This window comes from Peromyscus californicus, unplaced genomic scaffold, assembly GCF_007827085.1.
Source record: "Peromyscus californicus insignis strain IS unplaced genomic scaffold, ASM782708v3 Scaffold_16__1_contigs__length_79575227, whole genome shotgun sequence".
In the NCBI taxonomy this organism is placed as follows: domain Eukaryota; kingdom Metazoa; phylum Chordata; class Mammalia; order Rodentia; family Cricetidae; genus Peromyscus; species Peromyscus californicus.
This window is the reverse complement of record NW_026294458.1, coordinates 11,064,352-11,082,355: the sequence shown is the minus strand read 5'-3', so window position 1 is coordinate 11,082,355 and position 18,004 is coordinate 11,064,352. Positions and strand designations below refer to the sequence as shown.

Sequence of the window (18,004 nt, the reverse complement as noted above, 5' to 3'; positions counted from 1 at the left end):
TATGTAATTTTGGCTGACTTGGAACTCACTATATGTAGATCAGGATTGCCTCAGACTCATAGAAATCCACTTACCTCTCACTTCCAAGTGCTGAAATTAAAGACATACGCCACCATGCACGGCCAATTTTAATTTTTAAGTATTTTTCACTTATTTTATGTGTGTAGGTGTTTTGTCTGCATGTATATTTGTGTACCACTTATATGTGCTGGGAATTGAACCTGGGTCCTCTGGAAGAGCAGCCAGTGCTGCTGACTTCTGAGCCGTCTCTCTAGTCCTAAAATGGTTTTTGAAGTGGCCAAAGTATGATATCGCATGCCTGTAACCCCAGTACGCAGGAGAAAGAAGAGTGTGAATTTGAAGTTGGCTCAGGTCAAATAGCAAAACCCGAGAGAGAGAGGGAGAGGGAGAGGGAGAGGGGAGTTGGAAGGGTTGTTAAAAAAGATTGGTAGCAGCCAAGCATAATGGTACTAACCTGTAAACTCTACACTGGGGGAATGGGGGCTGAGGCAGGGGGATTGCAAGTTTGAGGACAACTTAGGCTATAGAGCAAGTATAACCCTGGCAATATAAGCAAGATCCTACTTCAGAAAAGTAAAATAAAGGGGAGCCTGGGAGGTATCTCAATGGGAAAGTACTTGCCTAGCATGTACAAAGCACTGGTTCATTATCTCCTGTGTGTGTGTGTATGCGTGTGTGCATGCATGTGTGCACGTGTGTGTGCCAGTGTACATGCATATGTAATGATGTATGCACATGTGGGTGCTGATGTGTGTGCCACTGTGAGATCACGTGGAAGCCAGAGGAAGATGTTGGGTATGTTGCTCTGTCACTCTCCACCTTATTGCCTTGAGACAGGGTCTCTCACTGACCCAGGCACTCACCATTTCAGCTAGGCTGGCTGCCAGCGCAATCCTGGGATCTCTGTCTTCACAACCTAGTAAAGGTTATAGTGGGGTATAGACACAGTGATAGCTGGCTTTAACACCTATTCATTATTGTTGTTGTTGTTATTATTATTATTATTATTTGTTAGATAGCATGTTACTTTGTAGTCCTGGAACTCACTATGTAGATCAGACTGGTCGGGAACTCTGAGAGATTCACCTGCTTATGACTCTGGAATATTGAGATTAAAGGCATGTGCTACCATGTCCAGAAATGCCTGGCTTTCAAGATGTTTTTAATTACGTTTGTTTGTTTTGTGTATGGGTGAGTGTGTGCATGTGTGTGTATGTGTACAGGTGTGTAGAGGTCAGAGGACAACTTGCAGGAGCTGGTTTTCTCCTTCCTGTAGGCGGACTTTTCTGTCCCACCAGTCAGTTCCCAAATAACCACACAGAGACTTATTATTATAAATGTTTGGTCAATAGCTTTGACTTGTTACTAACTAGCTCCTACAACTTAAATTAAGCCATATTTCTTATCTGCCCTCAGCCATGTGACTTGGTACCTTTTCTCAGCACAGCTGGTTTATCTTGCTTCTCTTCGTGTCTCCTCATGACTCTCGAGACTGCCCTCTTCTTCCCAGCATCCTTAGTCTTGTTCTCCTGCCTAACCTTATCCTGCCTAGCTATAGGCCAGTCAGCTTCTATATTAAACCAGTCACAGTGACATATGTTCACACAGTGTAAAGGAATGGTCCACATATCCCCTTTTTGTCTAATTAAAAAGGAAGATTTTAACTTTAACATAGTAAAATTATATAAAACAAAAACCGTTATCAAGTAAGAATTACAGTTACAATATTCAGTCCATTTATATTTGGCAAATTTAGAGAAAATACTCTATTTATCTTTGTGAGTCTAAAGTTTTATACCTAATTTACCTTTTATTATATAACTAAGGAAAACTTTAACTGTGACTGTCTAGCCTTCAAATTCACCAAAGACCCCAGAAGGGTGAAATGTTACCTAATGACAGGGACCTCTGGCTGCCTGGACAGTCACCCTAGGTTCTTCTGTAATGTTCAGGCATCCAACTTTGCCCTACAGGCCTACTATATCTGACAGACATTTTTGAGATACAGGGAATTTTGAAGGACTGTCCTACCTTGTCTTGGCAAAGTTTGGCAGTCACTTTTTTTTTTCTTTGTCCTGCTAGCCTAGTTTGGACAGTATACTTTTGCCACAAAGAAAGCCAATTCCATCTGAAGTAGATTGGTACTGCCAGGAGCAGACATGTCTCATTGTCATGAAAAGCCTTAGGTTATTAAACATATTAAATGTCATATTCTGTAGGTCTCTGAAGTATTTGAAGACTATTTATCTATCTAAAATATCTGTGTATATCAGAACAGTCAGGACTGTTATAGAGAGAAACCTTGCCTCAGAAAATAAAATGTGTGTGTGTGTGTGTGTGTGTGTGTGTGACCTTGAAGACATACCTAACATGATTATAAGTTTGGCTATTATAGATGACTAACTACTTACCTGTATTTTTTAATTATACATGACATTTTTTAATGAGTTGCATAAGCACAATATCCCAAATAAGAGTAGAAACATAATATCTATAACAAAAATAACTTTAAATTTGTATCAATAAACCAAAATCTATACCAAAGTAAAACATTTTGAGATTAATAGTTGTTTTTTGGATTAAAGTAGATTCAATAATCTACCCTTTTATCTCATCATTTCTATATCATATTTCCCTTTTTTCCTTTAGAAAGAGATCTTTGAATTTTACTCTTTTGTTTAGCTTTTTTCCTGTGACCAATAACAACTTATAACCAACCCCCCTAAACAATGACAAACACCCATAATCCATTGAATAACCCAAACCCATCCATACCTCATCTCTTGGGAATGTGGACATCATTCTCTAGACTACTTCCTGTTGTTTGTGGGCACTGGTATCTTTGGGGAAAGCTTGAGAAAATCAGGATAATTGTTACGTCTTGGCTGGAGTATTTGTGAAGCTCGACCATTGCAGCCTTGAAGCTGCTCTGGTTGTAGAACTCTGAGGAAACTGCAGCAGAGGCATTCTGAGAGGCTGGGTCACCTGGGCCATTTGTCTTTATTGGTGTCTGGTCCCCTTGTTTTGAAATTACATAAACTTTTAAAGGTATAGACATATCTGTATAGACTGTGTTGTACATAAGTCAGCCAAAGATGATTTTTTTTTTGTTTTATGTTTGAGCAGGTGAAATATACATTACATGTTTTGTAGTTTTTTTAGGTTTATTTCTTTATGTCTGTAGACAGGATTTTCAGGGGGTCTTCTGCGATCAAACCTGATCCATATCAACCTGGAATGAATCCATAGCCTTTCATTTTCTGAGGAAACAAAAGCATAACCTCTTCCCCAAAGCAACATATCATTTGACTTCCATTTTGAAGTTAAGACATTTTAAAAATACATAGGTTGGTTTCATCCAGCAGCCTTCACAATCCAAGTTGTCTTAGCAGCTGTCACTCATTCATCAACAATCAAAAAACTCAGACAGCACAATAACATACAGAATCCAGACTCTGTGTATTTCCCATCTTTACGTGGCTCATTACATATTTTTTTTTACTTTATTCCTTTTTTAAGGACTTTATTATTTTTAAACGTTTTAAATCTATGACTGTATGTATCCTTTTTCTTTACTCTCCTAAGCCTATGTATATTTTTAAACACACTGTAACCCATTTAGAAGATTTTTTTCCATATGGATCTGTCTTTACTGTATTAGTTTTTTGATCGCATGAGATGAATCTTAAATTGTTATGTCAGCTGCCGGCACTGCCCAGCTTAGTGAGTTGTGCTAGTGCATGGTGGTTGGCCGCTGGCTCCATCCACAGGCACGAGAGACATGAGACTAGGAAGTTGTGTTTTGTTCTCTTTCTGTGTGTTTAGAACCTTTTTTAAAAGCTTTCTCAGTTCTTATGTGGTTGTAGGTGCCCCATGTTAGAACACCATTTGTAGTCAAGAGTTTTTCATCGGGACTGCCAGCTAACCACTGCCAAATAACCACCCAGAGACTTATTATTATAAATGTTTGGTCAATAGCTTTGACTTGTTACTAACTAGCTCCTACAACTTAAATTAAGCCATATTTCTTATCTACCCTCAGCCATGTGGCTTGGTACCTTTTCTCAGTACAGCAGGTTTATCTTGCTTCTCTTCATGTGTCCTTGGGACTCCCGAGACTACCCTCTTCTTCCCAGCATCCTCTTAATCTGGTTCTCCTGCCTAGCTATAGGCCAGTCAGCTTCTATATTAAACCAGTCACAGTGACATATGTTCACACAGTAACAGAATTTTCCACACCTTCCACCACTGTGAGTACTGGGGATTGAATTCAGGCCAGCAGGCTTGGCAGCAAGTGCCTTTACCCACCGTCGGTGGGGATGTGCACTCAAGTCCTCGTGCTTGCATAACAAGACTCTTACCCACTGAACTTTCTCCCCAGCTTCCAAGACGTAATCTTCAAGTCTCCTTAACCAGCTGCTGAACCTCTAGTTGTTGTTCTGCCTTCTGGAGGGTTTTTAAAATGATTCTTTAAAATTATGTGTGTGCATGTATGTATGTATGTATGTATGTATGTATGTATGTATGTCTGAGTGCCTGTATAGTATTTGCCTGTGCATGCATATGCATGTGTGTCTGGGTGTGTGCATGCAAGTGTGCTGCTGCAGCTGTATGTGTGTGCTGCTTAAGGAGTCCACAAGATGGGCATCGAATCCCTGGAGCTAGAGTTACAGGTGGTTGAGAGCTGCCCAGCATGGGTGCTGGGAACCAAAGTCAGGTCCCCTGGAAGAACAGTCAGTGCTCTTAACCAGGTCACCACCTCTCCAGCCCTGACTTCTGGACAGTTTGATAAAACCAACCAGAACCTGGACATATCTTACACTGTGCTCAACTCGAGTTACAAATTTTCTTTCAAATTTCTAGAACATATCCAGGTCTTAGTTGACCGGAGACTCTAGCATGAACTTCACCTTTTCTTTTTTTTTTTTTTTTTTTTTTGGTTTTTCGAGACAGGGTTTCTCTGTGTAGCTTTGCGCCTGTCCTGGAACTCACTTGGTAGCCCAGGCTGGCCTCGAACTCACAGAGATCCGCCTGGCTCTGCCTCCCGAGTGCTGGGATTAAAGGCGTGCACCGCCGCCGCCCGGCCCACCTTTTCTTTTTATTGAAAACTTTCTTGGCCTCATTTTTCATGAATTGGCTTCTTCATCTTTCAAGTGTCAGATAAGGAAGTCCCCTCAGAGGATCCTTCTTCGACATTGTGCTAATGGAGGTCACCCTTACTGTGTCTCCCAGGGCCGATTGCCTTCTCTCCCACACCATCCCACACCATTAGATAAGTGCACACACACCATCCCACACCATTAGTGAAGTGCACACACATCATCCCACACCATTAGATAAGTGCACACACACACCATCTCACACCACTAGTGAAGTGCACACACACCATCCCACACCATTAGTGAAGTGCACACACACACCATCCCACTCCATTAGTGAAGTGCACACACACACCATCCCACTCCATTAGCGAAGTGCACACACACACCATCCCACTCCATTAGTGAAGTGCACACACACCATCCCACTCCATTAGTGAAGTGCACACACACCATCCCACACCATTAGATAAGTGCACACACACCATCCCACTCCATTAGTGAAGTGCACACACACCATCCCACACCATTAGTGAAGTGCACACACACCATCCCACACCATTAGATTAGTGCACACACACCATCCCACTCCATTAGTGAAGTGCACACACACTCTTTCCTCTCCCAACACCTTTCCACTAGACTGTAGTCCCTATTGGACGTGGGCTGACTAGGTCTCCACTGTTCTCTACGGCCTAGCTCAGTGTCTGCTACTGAAGAATTTTCTTTTCTTTTTTTTTTTTTTTTTGGTTTTTCGAGACAGGGTTTCTCTGTGTAGCTTTGCGCCTTTCCTGGTACTCGCTTTGGAGACCAAGCTGGCCTCGAACTCACAGAGATCCGCCTGCCTCTGCCTCCCGAGTGCTGGGATTAAAGGCGTGCGCCACCACCGCCCGGCGAATTTTCTTTTTTAATCAGTGAATTTTGAGACCTTAAAATTGTGAAGCATGCTGGGCGGTGGTGGCGTACGCCTTTAATCCCAGCACTCGGGAGGCCAGCCTGGTCTACAGAGTGAGATCCAGGCCAGCCAGGGCTACACAGAGAAACTGTGTCTTGAAAACCTAACAAACTAACACAAGATGATGATGGTTAATCGGAAGCAAATCCACTCCCACGTACTACGCCTGGGCGGGGCCGGAAACACATGCCAAGAACAAAGCCATGTTAGAGAGGAACAGAGGGTACAAGACTGTGGAGTTTGTTCATGAGCCCTCAGAAATCTCTCCACACAGCTTCGTTCATAGACTGTGTTCCGACACTGGGGAGACCCGCTCAGTCTGGATTTGCTAGCTTTCATTTTCTCTCTTTTCTTTCTTCTTCTCTCACATTTATTTATTATGGTGTGTGGGGGGCACATGTATGGAGTCAAAGGACAACTTAAGGAAGTTCTCTCCCTCTACGATGTGTGTCCCAGGGATCCAACTCAGATCCTCAGACTTGTGACAAGTGGTCCGCTGAGCCTTCTGGCCAGCCCCTCTGCCCTTTATTAAGACGGGATCTTCTGTAGTCCAGGCTGCCATTGAGCAGCCAAAGGTGTAGCTAAGGATGTCCTTGAACTCCTGATCCTCCTGCCTTCATTTCCCAGGGGCTGGGATTATAGGCGTGTACACCTGCATCCAGCTTCATTTTCTGTTCTTCTTTTGAGGTAGGGTCTCAATGTGTAGCTCTGGCTGGTCTGGAACTCGCCATGTAAGCAGGCTGGCTTCAAACACACAAACACCCACCTACCTGTGGCCCCAGAGTGCTGGGATTAATGTCTACCATGCCCAGCATTGTTTTTCTTTTTAATGAGACAAGTTCTCACTCTGTGGTCCTGGTTGGCCTGGAATCTGTGATAAGCCTTATGCTCTGCCTCCTGGCGCTGAGACTAATTTTCTTTCATATCCTGACTGAGAACATTTCCCTTAGTGTGCTGGGAGGAAGCCAGCTCCACTTCCCTGTTGACTTGTAAGCACAATGGATTTTTAGTTCGAAACCCGTCTCATCTCTGCAGAATGGGAACAAATACATTTCTCACCTCAAGGACCAGTTACAAGAGATGAAGGCCAAAACCAACTTGGAGAATCTTTATATGAAAAGAAATACTGAGCTGCAGATTTCCCAGACCCAGAAGAAATGTAACAGAGCAGAGGAACTCTTACTGGAGGAGATTGAGGTAACCTGTGCTACACTAGACTATCTGGGAATGGAGCTCAGAGACAGCATGTGCCAGATTCTGAGTCCATGATCCAGTATCAACAAACAACAAAATAAAACAAAAATCCAGGTCGATAACTTGATGATGTCATGTGGGATGTCACTTTAAAAAAAATGATTTATTTGGGGCTGGAGAAATGGATCAGCTGTTCAGAATACATGTATTTCAGCCGGGCGGTGGTGGTGCAGGCCTTTAATCCCAGCACTTGGGAGGCAGAGCCAGGCGGATCTCTGTGAGTTCGAGGCCAGCCTGGGCTACAGAGTGAATTCCAGGAAAGGCGCAAAGCTACACAGAGAAACCCTGTCTCAAAAAACCAAAAAAAAAAAAAAAAAAAAAAAAAAAAAAGAACAAAAGAATACACGCATTTCTTAGTCAGGCAGTGGCACACGCCTTCGATCCCAGTACTTGAGAGGCAGAGGTAGGCAGTACTCTATGAGTTCAAGGCCAGCCTGGTCTATAGAGTGAGTTCCAGGACCTCTAGGACTATACAGAGACACCCTGTCCAGAAAAACAAACGAAGAGTACATGCATTTCTTCCAGAGGACCTGTGTTCTGTTCCCAGCACTCATGCTGGGAGGTTTACAATCTCCTGTAACTCCAGCTCCATGTTTTAAAATTATGTATAGGTGTGTGCATGTGGGTTCCCAGGAAGGCTAGAGGCCCTGGGCCCCATGGAACTGGAGTTACAGGTGGTTTCGAGCCCCCCAGCCTGGGTGGTGGGAACCGGACTTAGGCCCTCTAGCAAGAGCAGTATGCGCTCTTGACTGCTGAGTACTCTCCTGCCTCAGCGAGCTGTCGTTCCTGATACACTGTCAGCCAATGCAAGAGGAGGAAGAGGAAGATAAAGGGTATCCTTCATGCCCAGCACAGCCCTTGAGGTCAAACATAAAAGACTAACTGGGCTCTTAAGTATTTGTGACTAGAGATTTGAATGGCTGTACCTCATGCTTCTTCCTATGACTTGGAGAGGCTGCCGGGAAAGCTCTCCTCCCAGGTGGTGCTCTTGAACCCCCAAAACCTGCTGGTTTTGTTCGGTTCTGTTGTCGTCTTCTTCTTCCTCCTCCTCCTCCTCCTCTTCGGCATTGGCTTGTGTAGTTCAGGGCAGCCTCAGACTCACTGTGCATTGCAGGACTGGTCTTGAACTGACCTGCCTGCCTCAGCCTCCAGAGAGCCGGGATCCGGGGGTGGGCCGTCTTGAATTCTGTAACATCCTTCCCTGGGCCGAGAATCTTGTACCCTTGAAGCGTTGTTTTTCAGATGACAGGACTGCGATGGCCTTTTCTGGGGCCCTTGCGTGTGTCTGAGGAGGTGCCAGCCCATGGCTCTGCAGTGTTTGTGGAGTACAAATGGATAGCTCTGTAGGGAAGCCTGGGCGTGCCTGGGGTCCCTGCTGCGCCTGCCACCGGGGACTGCTGGTCTCAGCCTTGCTGAGTAGAGAGCCTGTGTTTGGTGCTTTACAGAAGCTGAGGATGAGAATTGAAGAAGAGAACCGAGTTCACATGGACATTGAAATGTTCCTTAAAAAAGAGCAGCAGGTGAGTCACCTGGACACGGATAACGCAATTAGCATCAAATTAGAGATGCCCTAGAGGTTAAGAGCACTGGCTGCTCTTGCAGAGGACCTGGGTTCAGTTCCCAGCACCTGCATGGCAGCTCACAATTGTGACTCCAGGCTTTAATCCCAGCACTTGGGAGGCAGAGGCAAGTGTATCTCTGAGTTCAAAGCCAGCTTGATCTACAAAGGGAGTTCCAGGATAGCTAGGGCTGTTACACAGAGGAAACCCTGTCTTGAACCCCCCCAAATAAACAAACAAACACCCCAAACTCTCCCTGGTCTACATAGCAAGTTCCAGGGTAGAAAGGGCTCAAATAGTGAGACCCTGTTTCAAATCAAAGAAATTCCCCTCATAAAATTCTGAGGAAAGCAATGCTTTTGTATTTAAGGACACAGTGTCTCACTATGTAGTCTGGCTGGCCTAGAACTCATTATGTAGACCAGGATTCGGTACCTCTGCCTCCCAAGTGCTGGCACTAAAGGTGTGCGCCACCATGCTCAGCTCAAAATGAATTTAGTAAAGGAAAGAAAAACCAACCCTAAGACTAATGAATGGGGAAGAAAAAAAAAACAACTAATGAATAGGTTCTGGGGGTGGAGGGGGGGGCAGGGGTGATGGCACATGCCCAGCACTCAGGAGGCAGAGGCAGGTGGATCTCTGTGAGTTCGAGGCCAGCCTGGTCTACAGAGTGAGTTCCAGGACATCCAGAGCTGCACAGAGAAACCCTGTCTCGAAACAACAACAACAAAAAACAAACAGCAGTAACAAAAAGACTAATGAAAGACTACATACAGCATCTGAATACAGCACACAACTGTAATGTAAGGGCAGATACGGTTTTCTTCACCCTTCTAAATTTCACTTGTGTAAGACACAGTTTGCTTGTTCTTTCATTGCTTCATAGTTATAATTTGAAAATAAGATATTTTGATTTTTTTCTTCTTGTGGTGCTTTGGGTTGAACCCAAGGCACCAAGGACGCCAGGCAAGCACTCTGCTGCTGAGCTGTATCGTACCCAGCCCTCTATGTGCTGAGGGTTTGTTTTTTTGGGTTTTTTTTTTTTTGAGACAGGGTTTCTCTGTGTAGCCCTGGCTGTCCTGGAACTCACTCTGTAGACCAGGCTGGCTTTGAACTCACAGAGATCCGCCTGCCTCTGCCTCCCGAGTGCTGGGCTTAAAGGCATGTGCCACCACTGCCCGGCTTGATTTTTTTTAAATTATAAAAATAACATGCTCAGTTGAGGGAAGCTTTTAAAATTATCAATTGCTTTTTCATTTTGTTCATGTTCTTACAATCTCTTTGCAAAATAATTTAAAATCATTATAAACTGTCCATTGAGTGGACACATGTCTGCTCCGACCACTACTGATCATCACTGCAGGGTATTTACTAAGTCAGTCTCAGGGATAGAAAAGCACTTTGGAGGGACTGGGACTGGACTTTTGTGATTCTGGATAAATGAGACAGACACCTTTCCCCATCGTGTGCCGTGAATGTAGCCCAGGCACTGTATAATCTGTTCTGCCGTTGGCGATGGATGCAGTCATTTCAAGCCATCTCTCTCTTCAGTATTGATTGATTGATTGATTGTGTGTGTGTGTGTGTGTGTGTGCATGCGTGAATGCAAGTGTGACCCATTATTCTCAGACACAGGAGAGCAGGGTATTTCCACTGGTAAGAGAGCCTCAAAAAGAGGAGGTTCGATTTTACCCAAGACCAATCATGCAAAAATCCAGATTCAGTTGTCCAGTTCTCAGTAATGGCCTAACTAGCATACGAGAACTTGGTACAGATGTCCGTCTATGTGGAATCCTGTTCAAAACACCATTAAAGCCCCAAATAAAAGAAGCCATGCCCCATAGCCAGGTGTGGTAGGGTAGCACATGCATTTCATCCCAAGCACTCAAGAGACAGAGGCAGGCAGACCTCTATGGGTTCTAGGCCAGCCTGGGCTACACAGTGAGACCCCGTCTCTGATGATGATGATGATGACAATAATGCCCCAAGCCAGGCACAGTTGCTTACATTTGTAATCTTAGCATTCGGGAGGTAGAGACAGAAGGATCAGGAGTTTGAAGCTAACCTGGGCTACATGAGATCGTGTCTTACAAAAAAAAAAAAAAAAAGATCCAAAAGGAAAGAAATGAGTAAGGGACAAAGGAAGGGAGGGGTAAGAGGAGATGTGGAAGGAAAGGAGGTGAGCTGGACCCATTATCTTTAGTGCTAATCAGCACCACACTGTTTAACTACAGAGTTAGTGCTAAGACAGAAACATGTACAAATGATATAAGGGAAGATGTAACAGTGTTTCCAGCCAATAAAATCATCTATCTAGAAAACCCAAATAGACTGACTGAAAAACCATAGATCTAACGTTATAGGAGTGTGCACATGGCTGGCTTAGATGTTCTGTTCTCTCCTCCTCTCTCCCTCAACCCTTCCTCTCTCTCCTTCCTCTTCCTTCTTCAATCAGATGAATAGTGTATACGATGGACTATTGTCATTGAGATTTTTTCTCTTTTAATATGTTAAAGTAAAACACTATGGATTTGCTGTTGCATCCTTTAAATTCTAGGAATTCACCACACCCGGTCATAATGCAGATGGTAAGCAGAGGCTGTGGTTGTTAGTTAAATGTGTTGGTGCCCCTGGGTGTCACAGCACTAGCAGTGTGCCCAGGAGCCTCCAGACCTCTGTCATGTCCTCCAGTGCCCTCTACTGACAAAGCTTAGTATTTTGCTAAGTGGCCAAACATTTCCAGTGAGGCCAGGCCCTGCAGAAAGTACTGGGAGCTGAGAGCTGGAGGCTGATGGCTGACACAAATGGGGCGGAGTACTCTGTAGATCACGGGTGTGCAAATTTTATTACGTTAAGGAGTTTCTTGTCAACGTTGTTTTGTTTTTTGTTTTTTAAACCAGTAACTACACATTTGTTTTTAAATTTTAAATTTTTAATTGTTTGAGACTGGATCTCATTACATAGCCCTGGCTGGCCTGGAATTCACTGTGAAGACCAAGCTGGCCTCAAACTCAAAGAATTCAGAGTTGTCTTGTGAGTGCTGGGATTGAAGGTGTGTGTCACCACGCCTGGCTGAGATGCATTTTTTCATCCATCCAAATCATCATTTATGTATTTTTTCTCCTTTAATACGTTCATAAAGTAAAATACACTTGTGTATCTTAAGTATATTTATTTATGTGTATGTGTATGTGTATCTGCCACATTGAAGCCAGAGAACGGTGTTAGATCCCCCGGAGCACTCAGGAGGTGACAGGTGGTTGTGAAGTGCTCAAGCTTAGCCCCTCCACAAGACCAGGACAGGCTCCTAATCAAAAAACTAGTAAAGCCATAACCGGACCTGAAGTTCCTCAGGAGGCAGTCAAGTCTAATGGGAGGTGCACAGGCTCTGAAGGCAGATTCCAAGGTTCAGATTCCAGCCTCACACTCATATTTCCTTGAATTCTTTAGACCTCTAGCTCTCTCAGCTAGTGGATGTAAAGCGGAAAGACAACAATCTTTGTACAGCACAATGCAGCACAATAATAGATTTTGTATGCCAGTGTATTTGACATTTGCAAAAAATTGATTTCAACATAGGATATTGGGAAGGGGGGTAGGTAAATACAAATTTTTACTTTAATAAAAGCAACAGAACATAGACAATGATTAATTCTAGACTTAAGAAAGCAAAACCTAAGCATGTATAAGAAATTTAAAGGTAGCTACAGAGTTGAAGAGATGGCACAAGGAGGAAGTTTATCCTGCTCTGCCGGAGGACCTGAGTTCAGTTCCCAGCATCGGCTTTCATTTTCCCTTGCAAAAGTGCATCTTCAAGTAACTTTCCAAGACTGACTCTCATCTTTCTGTCATATTGGAAAATTAGGTTGGCTAGGCATCTTATCCTAGATTCATATCTGTTTTCATTGAGAATTTTCAGTACTCCCCTCTCCCCAGATAGTGTCTCATGTATTCCAGGCTGGACTAGCTTGCTATGTAGCTAAGGATGGCCAATCCTCCTGCCTCTACTTTGGTTATAGATGTGGGCAATCATGTCTAGTTTTATGTGGTGCTGGCGGTCAAACCCAGGGCTTTGTGCTAGACCAGCACCCCAACTGAGCATACCCCCAGCCCACATTTCAGTCTTAAAAAAAGAGCTGATGTCATTGCTTACCTTTCAGAATTTCTACCTGCTCCTCTGCCACCTCCCCCATGACACTGGAGCCCCTCCCTACGACACTGGAGCCCCTCCCCCACGACACTGGAGCCCCTCCCCCACGTCACTGGAGCCCCTCCCCCACGTCACTGGAGCCCCTCCCCACGTCACTGGAGCCCCTCCCCCACACCACTGGAGCCCCTCCCCACGTCACTGGAACCCCTCCCCCAGTGTTTTTATCTTGGCCTATGAATGTTGATTCATTTTTGAAGAGTTCAAGCGTTTGTTTCGAAGTGCTGGGTGTCAAACCGAAGGCCGCATGTCAAAGCAAGAGCGACCTACCCAGAGCTGAACCCAGCCCCTCCTCCTGATTTTCTCGTCACTTTATGTATCTTTTTCATCTTATTAGTAGACAATTTCATAAAATGTATTTTGATGACATTTACTCCTTCAACTCCTCCCGGATCCAACCCCACTTCCCTACCCACCTCAAACTGTCCTTTAAAAAAACCCTCAGACACAATTTGTACTGCCCAGGTGCTCTTGGTTGTGTGGCATTCCAGTGGTGTGTGGTGACTTCTGGGGGCCACCCCCTCCAAGAGGACAGGCTCTTCCTCCCCATCAGCTGTCAGTTGCCATCGGCGTCCCAGCTAGGGTGGGACTTCTTGCCCACCTCCACCCTCTGAGATTTTGCCTGGCTTGAGTTCCACACATCTTGTGCATGTGTCCCATGCTGTTAGCTCACAGGCGCCCTCCTCCTATTTTAAAAGCTGAGCGGCTCACACAGGAAAGTACACACATGTGGAGTGTATAGTGTGTGTGGCCACCAACCAGATTAAAAGCACCCCTGCCTCATGCCCTCACCACGTCTGTTCTGACTGGATCTCTGTAGCAAAACGTGCGTGTTCTTGCTGTAACCGGCATCACACAGTCCTGTTATTTTATGTCTGGTGGGAGCCATGTTTTAATGTTCTTTCCAAATAGAAACTTGAGGAGAAGCTAGAGTTCTGGATGGAGAAATTTGATAAAGATACAGAAGCAAAACAGAATGAGTTAAATGCTCTCAAGGCTGCCAAGGCCACCAACCTATCACACCTTCAGGACCTTGCGAAGACGGTAAGGGGTGGTAGTGGACCCCCGGGGAATGAGTGGAAGCCAGCGAGGGGCTGGGGAAAAACGTTCTGGCCAAAAGTAGAGGTGTGTCTGTAAACCAGTGGGACTCTGATGACGACAATGACAGGATGGATGTCTTTTGAGCCGTCCACTTGCTGTGTGGAGCGGGCTGGCCTTGGCCTTGCAGCAGTCTTCCTGCCGCGTCCCCGGTGGAGCAGGCTGGCCTTGGCCTTGCAGTAGCAGGCTCTTCCTGCCGCGTCCCCGGTGGAGCAGGCTGGCCTTGGCCTTGCAGCAGTCTTCCTGCCGCGTCCCCGGTGTTCCGGGATCACTGGTGTGCGGGGCTGGTTGCGCTGTGACGACTGTGCTCCGTGTACTTGTGCAGATCCGGGAGTATGAGCAGGTCATCATTGAGGACCGGATGGAAAAGGAGAAGACCAGGAAGAAGATGGAGCAGGATGACCTGGAGCTGAAGAGCATCGTGAAGGTAGGGCGCTCGGGTGAAGGTAGGGCGGGCGGGCGGGCGGGCAGGCGGGCAGGGTGGGCATGGGGGGTAGCCTGCAGGCGCTCTGCAGCGCACGGTGGGTGCAGGCAGGCAGGTGACAAAGGAAAGGGCAAACCCGGCTCTGGCCTGGGCAGAGGAGGTGAGCAGTGGAAGCAAAGCCTCTTTCCCAGCCATGACATCTGAGGAGGGGACTACGGTCTAGGCAGGATGCTCCCGGATGCCCTGCCCCCCTCCACATCCGGTTGTAAGTCGCCGTCTGCTGCTGTCCAATACAAGTTGCTTAAAAAAACAAAACAACCCGAAAGGTGGAAGGGACATGCAAATTAGAAAAAACATACTTAAAACTGCTTTTAGCTTACTATTTTTATTTATTGAGACAGCGTCTTTCTCCATAGCCCTGACTGACTGGGACTCACTATGTATGTAGCCTACAATGCTCCTTTTACCTCAGCCTCCTGAGTCTTGGGGATTATAGACGTGGGCAATCAAGGCCTGGCTGAGATAGTAGAATATCTCGTAAACATTTTATGTGAACTTGCAAATATTAATAATGACATGATCGAGTCCAGATTCTGGAAAATATTGTTAAGATTCATTTTTACTTTAACTATGTAAATGTCTGTGTGTCTGTATGTGGGTATGTGCACTCAGGTGCATCTGAGGCTCAGAGAGGCATCAGATCCCTTGGAGCTGGAGTTACAGATGGCTGTGAACTTCCAGATCTTGTGGATATTGGGAAACTAACTCAAGCTATCTGCAAGAGCTTATGTGCTCTTAACTGCTGGATCATCTCTCCAGTCCCTGGAAAAATGCTTAAAGCAAAAATGGTAAAGATAGCAGTTGGTTTGCAAAACGCTGCCTGGAAGAGCATCCTTCAGGGGCCTGCGGGGAATGAGTTTGCGATGTAGAGCTGCCTGGAAGAGCATCCTTCAGGGCCCTGCGGGGAATGAGTTTGTGATGTAGAGCTGCCTGGAAGAGCATCCTTCAGGGCCCTGCGGGGAATGAGTTTGCCATGTAGAGCTGCCTGGAAGAGCATCCTTCAGGGGCCTGCGGGGAATGAGTTTGTGATGTAGAGCTGCCTGGAGGAGCATCCTTCAGGGGCCTGCGGGGAATGAGTTTGCCATGTAGAGCTGCCTGGAAGAGCATCCTTCAGGGCCCTGCGGGGAATGAGTTTGTGATGTAGAGCTGCCTGGAAGAGCATCCTTCAGGGCCCTGCGGGGAATGAGTTTGCCATGTAGAGCTGCCTGGAAGAGCATCCTTCAGGGGCCTGCGGGGAATGAGTTTGTGATGTAGAGCTGCCTGGAGGAGCATCCTTCAGGGGCCTGCGGGGAATGAGTTTGCCATGTAGAGCTGCCTGGAAGAGCATCCTTCAGGGGCCTGTGGGGAATGAGTTTGCCATGTAGAGCTGCCTGGAAGAGCATCCTTCAGGGGCCTGTGGGGAATGAGTTTGCCATGTAGAGCTGCCTGGAAGAGCATCCTTCAGGGGCCTGTGGGGAATGAGTTTGAGATGTAGAGGAGGAAGCAAGTTCTGCCGGTGTCGTTCAGGCTGTCTGTGAACTCCACTGATTGTGTGCTGGAAATACAGGTGTACGCCACCATACAAGGCTGTATTCTGTTCCGTTTTGTGGTACTGGGTTTTGAGCCCAGGGCCTCTAAGCATCTCACCACTGAGCCACAACCACAAGTCCAAAATGAGAACTTTAGAGTACTTCCCGGACCAGGTATCCAAACTCATCATTGATCTTCCTATTAGGAACATTTAGTGTATAATTAGCAAATGTTGGTCCAGCTTGTTATGTTTTCCGTCTGTCAAGATTCCATTCAGAGTGAAGAACTGAGCAGACTGCTTTTGTTCTCACTAGTGGATTCACATGCTCTCAGTAGGCAAGGCGAGGCTGATTTGATAACTTTGATTGTTCAGAACAGTTGCATCACACTCACAGACATTCCCTAAAGATGTGATACACCATGAACCACTGAGACGTCTCAGCTTGGCCCTCAGTGCAAGCAGCAGACATTCATTCCCTTTACAGCCAATGGCTGTGAGGTGTGAGGTGTTCACCAAAGGAGCAAGCCCTGAAGTGTTGGGGCTCTAAGTCTGATGGAAAACGGGGCCCAGCACACTGCATGTTCACTCTCGGCCAGCAACAACAGGGTAGCCATACTGACAGCAGCCCGGCCACTTGCCATGTCTCAGTGATGTTCCTTAAACACTAACGACCGTGGGTTCTCTCTTGTGTAGCAAGAGCACAGTGCTGTTGGGCACATTGAGATGAACTGCCTCCCTTCTGTCTTCCAGCTCCAGGCCTGGTGGCGAGGTACAGTGGTCCGGAAGGAAATTGGAGGTTTCAAAATGCCCAAGAAAGGGAAAGATGACGGCAAAGATTCCAAAGGCAAGGAGAAGGATAAACGGAGAGGCAAGAAGTGAGGAGTGACAAGTACCTGTTGTTCTTTCGTCTGGTCTCAAGAGACACCCGTGATGAAGATCTTCACCCAGGACGCCTAGGGAGGTCCCCAGGCCTGTTACCCTAGTTTTCAAACCCCGAATGGGGGCTATCCCATGGCTGTAGGGCCTCTTCAGACTGTGGATTGGGGGAAGACATGTTGAATAGTTTTGTGAACATTCTCATCAGAAAACAGTTCATCAGCTTATAGTGATGGACTAAAAACTTCTGTAATATTTGAGTCTGATTTAATGCCATATGATTAAAGTGAAAAACTGTTATAAACAAAAGTGAGAATTCAGTGAGAATATAAGGTTATCACTTAGCATATGTATGCACATGGTAGTTAATAAACTTTGGTTCTCGACTGTCTCACAGGGCTACTATCAGTCTAGGGTTGGTGGTATCGGGGGATGGCATCTAATACACCTCTTACATAAGCTGCTCCGGCAACTTTTCTGGGGATAAAGATGGAAGTGGCCAATGTGAGAGAGATGGAGTGGGGATACACAGTCCTCTAGTGGTAAAGATGGGACACGGGTCCCAGAAGGTTAGTTCCAAGAGATTTTGGCCAAGTGAGACACAACTATGCCCATCATCTGGGCTATTCCGACTTAAAGAAACAAGATAGGTGAAACTGGCCTGTGCGGCATACGGCCAAGTTGGGCTGCGGCTTTCCCTTAAACCGGCAGTCTACTTCCTGGCTCATTCCTGCTGTGACCAGCCAATAGCGAACATCTTGGACCGCTAGAGCTTTCAGTTCGGCGCCGCTGGCTCGTGTATCTCCACTCCGCCCCCCTTCCTCCTGCGCATGTGTGCATGATGTGTGCTGATGTACGTACGTGCAGAGTTCAGAGGACGGCTCCGTGGACTCGGTTCTCTCCACCTTTCTGTGGGTACTCGGGCTCAAATTCAGGTCGCC

General features: G+C 46.0%; 1 protein-coding gene across 9 annotated transcripts in view; it reads left to right on the top strand.

Moving 5' to 3' along the window:
- The window catches only part of Iqcg (IQ motif containing G), a 44,069-nt gene extending 26,615 nt beyond the window's left edge, over nucleotides 1-17,454 (top strand). For 7 of the 9 annotated variants that reach the window (XM_052740363.1, XM_052740362.1, XM_052740368.1 and 4 more), the window contains 5 exons: nucleotides 7,111-7,272; nucleotides 8,775-8,849; nucleotides 14,008-14,139; nucleotides 14,519-14,620; nucleotides 16,938-17,454. In XM_052740363.1, the coding sequence (XP_052596323.1) occupies nucleotides 7,111-7,272; nucleotides 8,775-8,849; nucleotides 14,008-14,139; nucleotides 14,519-14,620; nucleotides 16,938-17,066 (600 nt within the window). In that variant the 3' untranslated portion in view covers nucleotides 17,067-17,454. The remainder of the gene's footprint in view (nucleotides 1-7,110; nucleotides 7,273-8,774; nucleotides 8,850-14,007; nucleotides 14,140-14,518; nucleotides 14,621-16,937) is intronic. The other 2 variants (XM_052740364.1, XM_052740371.1) reach the window with 2 other exon arrangements.
- The last annotated feature ends 550 nt before the right edge of the window (nucleotides 17,455-18,004 follow it).